This window comes from Penaeus japonicus, unplaced genomic scaffold (genome assembly GCF_977035675.1).
Source record: "Penaeus japonicus unplaced genomic scaffold, GWHDUDI00000001_assembly GWHDUDI00000002, whole genome shotgun sequence".
NCBI lineage: Eukaryota > Metazoa > Arthropoda > Malacostraca > Decapoda > Penaeidae > Penaeus > Penaeus japonicus.
Window position 1 is genome coordinate 37,436,549 of NW_028234404.1, and position 7,500 is coordinate 37,444,048.

Below are 7,500 nucleotides of genomic sequence, written 5' to 3' on the forward strand. Positions count from 1 at the left end.
ACGCATGACTTACTGTAGCTTTCCCTCTGCGGGGCCTGCCTTGAGGACGTCCGAAATGGCGATGGAGGGATCGCCGTTGGTGAAGTGCGGGTTGTCGCGGCCGCCGCTGACCGCGATGCCGAAGCCGTAGCCGGGCACCCGGGTCAGCGTCACGTTGTGGAACTCCCACACCACGCGTTCCCCACCCTGCAATCACCAAGGGGAGGAGGCTTCATTAGTACGTACGATCGACCAATTATACAATTATGCGAAGGAAATGGGGGGACAATTATGCGAAGGAAATGGGGGGACAATTATGCGAAGGAAATGGGACAGTAGATGGAAGAAAGCAATAACAAAGCAAATAATATGAGTGATTGTGAACAAATCTGGGAATGAAATAGGTCAAACAGGTGGAAGAAAATAACGATATTCAAAGCTGCAACACGCGTGAACAAATATGAATAAATATGAATAAATATATGAATGTAGGTCAGTAAATGAGAAGAAAATAACAACCTACAACAGGACAAATATAACGTACATCTGAATATAGGAAACTAAATATGAATCAATAAGGGATAAAAAAAAAAAATCGGTAAATTAATCATAAAAAAAAATTACATTAATGTATCAAGTAAGAATGAACATATGAATGAGTTGGGGAACCAGTGGTAGACATAATGATCTTGCATACACATGGAACTATAACATTCAGCTGGAATCTGTTTGTAACTCAATCTACGTGAACAGATACGTGACTACAATTATACACCTATATAAAACTGTTAACGTAATAATACACTCGAATAAATGATTTAAATACATGAATATAACATAATCGAAAAAAGTATAATTAAGATAAATCAGTAAGCAAAACAAGAGGGACTTCAAACAAGAAAATCAAAGGGAAAAAAAAACGCATTATCATTTCATCGTTTCCATATGTGAACAAAATCAAACCGTGCGTGATAAAACAAAAACAATAGACGATCAATCTGGACAAACTTCATTAAACTTTCCGTAATCCTTTTTAACCATCCTAAAACTAATAACAAATAAAATGATGGTAATGAAAACACACACACACACACACACACACACACACACACACACACACACACACACACACACACACACACACACACACACATACATTATATATATATATAATGTATATGTATATATATACATATATATATATATATGTATGTATATATATATATATATATATATATATATATATATAGGGAGGTGTGTAAAGCGACAAGAGTCATCTGCCATTCAGATAACGTTACACCCAATCCCAAAAAAATCCACACATTAATATTCATACGAGTCTGTGCCATCGCGGGGACCCTTTCATGGACGGGGGGGGGGGGGGGATATATCCAAAGGCCTCCGCTGGTGCGAAATATAGATACATGGGAGGGGGCAAGAGATGGGGACGGAGAGGGGAGAGAGGGGGGGGTAAGGGAGGGGAGAGTGAGGGAAGGGGGAGGGGTAGGGGTGAGAGGAAGAGGGAGGAGAGGGATGGATGGAAAGAGAGGAAGGGAAAGAGACAGGAAGAGGGAAGGAAGGAATGAAGGAAGGAAGAAGGAAAGGGGGAGAGGGGAAGAGGGGGAGAGGGAGAGAGAGAAAGAAGAGGGAGGAGGGAGGGGGGAGGGAGGGAGGGGGATAGGGAGGGAGAGAGATAGAGAAGAAGGAAGAGGGGGAGAGAGAGAGAGACAGAGAGAGAGAGAGAGAGAGAGAGAGAGAGAGAGAGAGAGAGAGAGAGAGAGAGAGAGAGAGAGAGAGAGAGAGAGAGAGAGAGAGAGGCGAGAAGAAAGGGAGAAAGAGCGAGAGGGAGGGTAGAGAGAGAGAGAGAGAGAGAGAAGAGAGAGAGAGAGAGAGAGAGAGAGAGAGAGAGAGAGAGAGAGAGAGAGAGAGAGAGAGAGAGAGAGAGAGAGAGAGAGAGCGGAAGAGAGAGATAAAGAAAGAGAGAGAAATAGAGAGAAAGAGAAAGGCAGAGAATAGAGAGAGAGAGAGAGAGAGAGATAGAATAAAAATAAATAAACCCTGAACAGCAGCACACCAGCGTTTCCTCTCCTGTGAGGCGACCGTGCCATCCACACCATTCCTTCCCTCAACTTATCGTATTTGTGTCATTAATATCCAAATAGATGCGTTCAACTCCGTAACATGTTCGCCACACGTTTCAAGGCGGTAACAGCACGCCGTCGACAACGCAACTCAAGGTAAACACGGCCTGTCTCCACAGCAGCTGACAATTTCGAATAATTTCTTATTTCAACAACCGTTTCAACAGGACACGTGATATTGCTGTTGTTTACAATTTTCTTTGAACGGAATAAAAATCTTTTACTTGGAATAACAGAGACGCTTTTCATTATTTTTTTTATGCATGGCGTATGTATGTATACATAAAAAAATAAGAACTTATGTATGTGTATGTGTGTGTGTGTGTGTGTGTGTGTGTGTGTGTGTGTGTGTGTGTGTGTGTGTGTAGGCATGAATGTCTGAATGCCTAATATTACTTGCCAATCTAAATTTGTCTCGCCACTCACTGCAAGCACAGCGGAAAATATACTGGGAAACACCGCATCGATAACAAAAAACATTTACATGGGTGAAAAAGCCATCACTTTATTCTTTTAATTCAACCCGACAAAGAGCAGCGGTTTGCAAGGAGCCTAAAATTCGCACAAAGCCAAACTTCGCAAACACTTTAGACATTTGCACAGAGAGGGCGGAAAGTTCACACACACACACATACACACACACACACACACACACACACACACACACACACACACACACACACACACGCACAAAACAACGTAAAGTGGTTTCCAATCTTTTCCCCACCAAGGACTCGTTGTATCTAAATCAACCTTCCCACGGACCCAGGCTCTTAAAAAGGTCAACACACTAAATACAAACAATGCAATGCTTCCGTCCTGAGCAACAGCCTCTGGTCGTGAGTGATTATGCATTTTTCACTGGACAGCCTCTTGGAATTCAGAAACTTGGCACAAGGATTGCCACTGCCTCCTTTGCAGACGCCGGGCACAACAGGTTGGTTGGGGAGCCAGCGTTCTAGTATTTATATCGTGGATGACAAAACATAAACGGACACGCGCCAAAAAAGAAGAAAATGAAGAAGAAGAAGAAGAAGAAGAAGAAGAAGAAGAAGAAGAAGAAGAAGAAAAAAAAGAAAAACACGACACCGTACACCTTCATGATATAAAGACGCAGGACTCCCTTCCCTCATGGCACAACAAATCCCATTTCACAGCCCGTCCTCACGATGCGAAATAGCCGCTCGGATCTCGAACCAACTGCCAATTCAAACCTTCCCTTCTGCACTCATCACAACGAACTCTGACACAGAGCAAACCCAAATGCACGCAACGTTATTCAACACGCCGAGCAACGAGTGACACGACGCAAATTCAATGCGCGCATCTGCAACGGCGAGGCAAATAACACGGCTCCGCAAACTCGTTCTGAGAGAGCTCAGTAAGTGGCTTAACCGACATGAATATATGCCACTGAGGAAGCGATATACCCAATGCAGTAAAAGTGATGGTAATAGTAAGGATGGTGTCAATAATACATAGCGGCGGTGATATTGTGGTGGCGGTGGTAGTGGTGGTGGTGGTGGTAGTAGTGGTGGTGATGCGGCGATGATGATGACGACGCTAAGAAGCTGAACGCTGGCGAAAACAAAGACCACACCAACGCTAATAAAATCAAGTCTCCTCCGTCTTCAGCGCGCGCAGCACAAAAGAACCCGACCGCCCAAATTCGTCCGTTACAATCTCTCGAACGCAAACTCTCCGACAACTCGCTCACTCCGTTCACTCGTTCGCTCGCTCGTTCAATCGCTTGTTGCTCCCCGGCATCCCACCACGAGCTGAGCGAGGGGGGAAATGAGGCCGGGGAGACAATGGCATCAAATGGAGGAAAATTAATCCGAGAATTAATAACGGCTCTGGAGAGAGAGAGACCCGCAGAATGAGAGAGAGAGAGAGAGAGAGAGAGAGAGAGAGAGAGAGAGAGAGAGAGAGAGAGAGAGAGAGAGAGAGAGAGAGAGAGAGAGAGAGAGAGAGAGAGAGAGAGAGAGAGGGGGGGGGGATGGAAGGAGGAATGGAGTTAGGGGATAGGGAGGACGCGAATGTGGAGGGAAAGGGAAAGAGAAAAGAAGGTGGAGGAAAGGGATAAGAGAGAGAGAGAGAGGGATGAGGTAATGGGAGAAGGGATGGGTAAAGCGGAAGGGCAAGAGGATGGAAGGGAAGAGGTAAGAAGGGAGGAAAAGAGGGAAAAAAGTAGAGAAAGGGGATGGAGGAACGAACGAAGGAGGAAGAGGAGGTAAGGAGGGAAGATGGAAGAGATAGAGAAAGTAACACCGATTGAAAGAAAACAGAGAGAGAAAGAAAAAAAGATAACGAAACCAAGAAAGAAAACAAGAACATCACACACAATTAAGAGAACAAAACACCAAGACGAAACACAGCCATCAAGAGAAAGAGACCCGAAAGGACGAGCAACAGAGAAAGCCTGCCTCCCTCCCCCTCAACTACCCCCCCCTCTCCCCTCCTTCCGACCCCCACTCCACTCCACCCCTCCCTCTACCCCCTCTACCCCCTCCCCCCCTCCACCTCATCCCTTTGATGTTCCTTCGCAAATAATGACCGGGAAATACGGCGCGAATCGGCACACTTCCGGGTGCCCGGGTACGACACGTACGTACGTCGCCGGACAAAGGATTCCCATCGGCCATCGCTGGGCTACAGGAGGGGAGGGGGGGATGAGGGGGGGTTGGGGTGGGTGGATGGATGGATGGATGGTTGGATGGATGGATGGATGGTTGGATGGGTGGGTGAAGGAGGGAGGGAGGGGGAGGGGAGGAGGGAGGGATGGGGATGGAGATGGGGATGGGGATGAGGAAGGAAGGAAGGAAGGAGAGGAGGGCGGAGGGAAGAAGGGAGAGAGAAAAAGTGAGAGAGAGATAGGGGGGGAGGAGTGGGACTGGGAGTGAGTGAGAGAGAGAGAGAGAGAGAGAGGCAGAGATGGGGAGAATTATAACAATGACAATAAGAAAAAAACAAATAAATAAAATTAACAACAAACCTACAATCATTTAATCCAGCATCACCATAAACACCATAAGCAAGATAACAACTTCACCATTAACCAAGGTCCACAATGATAATTATTGTAATAATAATAATAATAAAAGAATATATATATGTACATATATATATATATATATATATATATATATATATATATATAAGAAATAAAAACACATTCATAATCAAAACAAACGTTCCTGTTAAATCCCAAAAAATAATTTAAAAAAACAATTAATAACAAAAAATAAATAAAAATAATAATAATAAAAAAAAAAATCCCGAAAGGAAACAAAACAACGCAAATAAGCCTTCGTTATTTAGAGCGCTAATCTAGAAGGCGGATGTAGCAAATAGCACACGAGGCCAATCGCCCCGGGAGATAACGAAGCTGGGCGCCGCTAGCCATCGCTCCCTCCATCGGTAATGTGATATTACAACTGTCCTTGAGGTTGTTCTTGTTCTTGTTCTTGCGTGGGGGGCGAGGAGATGGAAGGAGAGGAGAGGAGAGGAGAGGAGAGGAGAGGAGAGGAGAGGGGGAGAGAAGGGAAGAAGGAGAGGGAGAGAGAGGGCAAGAGGGAGAGGAGAGAGAGGGAGAAGAAGAGGGAGAAAGGGGAAGAGGGAGAGGGAGAGGGGAAGAGAGAGAAGAGAGAGAGGAGAGAGAGGGAGAAGGAGAGGGGGAGAGAGGGGAAAAAGAAGAGGGAGAGATGGGAAGAAGGAGAAGGAGAGAGGGAGAGAGAAGGAGATGGGGGAAGAAGAAGGAGAGAGGGGGAAGAAGGAGAATGAGAGGGAAAGAGAAAGAGCGAGAGAGGGGGAGGTTATCGAGAGATAGAGTGGAAGAGAGAGAAAATAAGAACCACACGATGTACACCGACATCTATATTCATATATACATAACCACTATCTAGACCACGTCAAAAAGCGAGAGAGGGTCCAAATGCAATCCTAAAGGTATGCAATACATAATTACATCGAAATACGCATTACCGTTTCTTCGCACCCTATTCTATGCAAATCAAGCGCTCTCCCGTAATAACGAAGATAATAAAGGCGAGATGTAGGAAAGGGGAGAATCAGAAGGAGAAAAGGGAGAAGGAGGAGAAGGAGAAAGAGACAGAGGAGAAAGATTAAGAGCAAAAGGAGGAGAAGGATTAACAAGAAGAAGAAAAGAAGGAAATGAAGAAGGAGAAAGAGGAGGAGAAGAAAGAGAAGGAGAAAGATGAGAAAGATCAAGAAAAGTAGTAGTAGAAAAAGAAGAAGAGTGAGGGGGAGAAAAGAGAAGAAAGCCAAGAAGGAAGAGAGGAAGAATACGAGAGGCCCAGGAAATGCGGGGAGAGACAATTCATTAATTCCAAAGAGCAGAGTTCATCTCCCCGCGCGGCGGCCTCCTCCTCCTCCTCCTCCTCCTCCTGACACCGCCAATCACTTTTGGAGCAAGGACTCACGTCAGCATAGGCATCGTTCCTAATGGCCAGTCCTCTGCGCTCAAGGAAACTGAAATTCTATGGACAGAATTTCCTCATTCACTCACTCACTCACGCATTCATTCTATTACAAATCAAATAAATGTGTGTGTGTGTGTGTGTGTGTGTGTGTGTGTGTGTGTGTGTGTGTGTGTGTGTGTGTGTGTGTGTGTGTGTGTGTGTGTGTGTGTGTGTGTGTGTGTGTGTGTGTGTGTGTGTGTGTGTGTGTGTGTGTGTGTGTGTGTGTGTGTGTGTGTGTGTGTGTGTGTGTGTGTGTGTGTGTGTGTGTGTGTGTGTGTGTGTGCGTGCGAGCATGCGTGCCCGTCTACATATATCTTTCTCCCACGCGCTCTTTCGGCAAGCAACCTATCGCCCCTAAACACACCACTCACGCACGAACCGACAGCGTCAAACCATGAGGGAGAGAGAGAGAGAGAAAAAAAAAATAGAACCATAATCATCGATGTTAATTTGGAATATGAATTCACACTCTCCACTTGCCATCGACTTGCTGCCACACGCCCCCCCCCCCCCCGCCCCTGGAGTCGCTCGCCTTGAACGACCTCTCCGTCTGCCTCGCCCGCCGTTTCGAAAGGTTCACACTGCGAGGCCGCGACACACTATCACTACTATCACTAGTATTAATACTATTATTACTACTGCTACTTTCGCCACTATAATTGTTGCTGACGTTTCTATTACTAATACTATTACTACTACAACTACTACTATTACTATTTCTACTACTACTACTTTCGCCACTATTATTGTTACTGACGTTTCTACTACTAATACTATTACTACTACTACTATTATTTCTACTACTACGACTACTACTACTACTACTACTAAAACTACCAACTATACTACTATCACTATTACTACCCACTACTACTACTACTACTACTACTACTACTTCT

The 7,500-nt window shown here is 45.1% G+C and overlaps 1 protein-coding gene across 17 annotated transcripts in view; it reads right to left on the minus strand.

The window, feature by feature from the left end:
• pyd (zonula occludens-like protein polychaetoid) overlaps positions 1 to 7,500 on the minus strand; it is a 325,065-nt gene that overhangs the window by 34,583 nt on the left and 282,982 nt on the right. For all 17 annotated transcript variants that reach the window (XM_086550436.1, XM_086550414.1, XM_086550385.1 and 14 more), the window contains one exon: positions 14 to 186. In XM_086550436.1, coding sequence (XP_086406562.1) covers positions 14 to 186 — 173 coding nt within the window. The remainder of the gene's footprint in view (positions 1 to 13; positions 187 to 7,500) is intronic.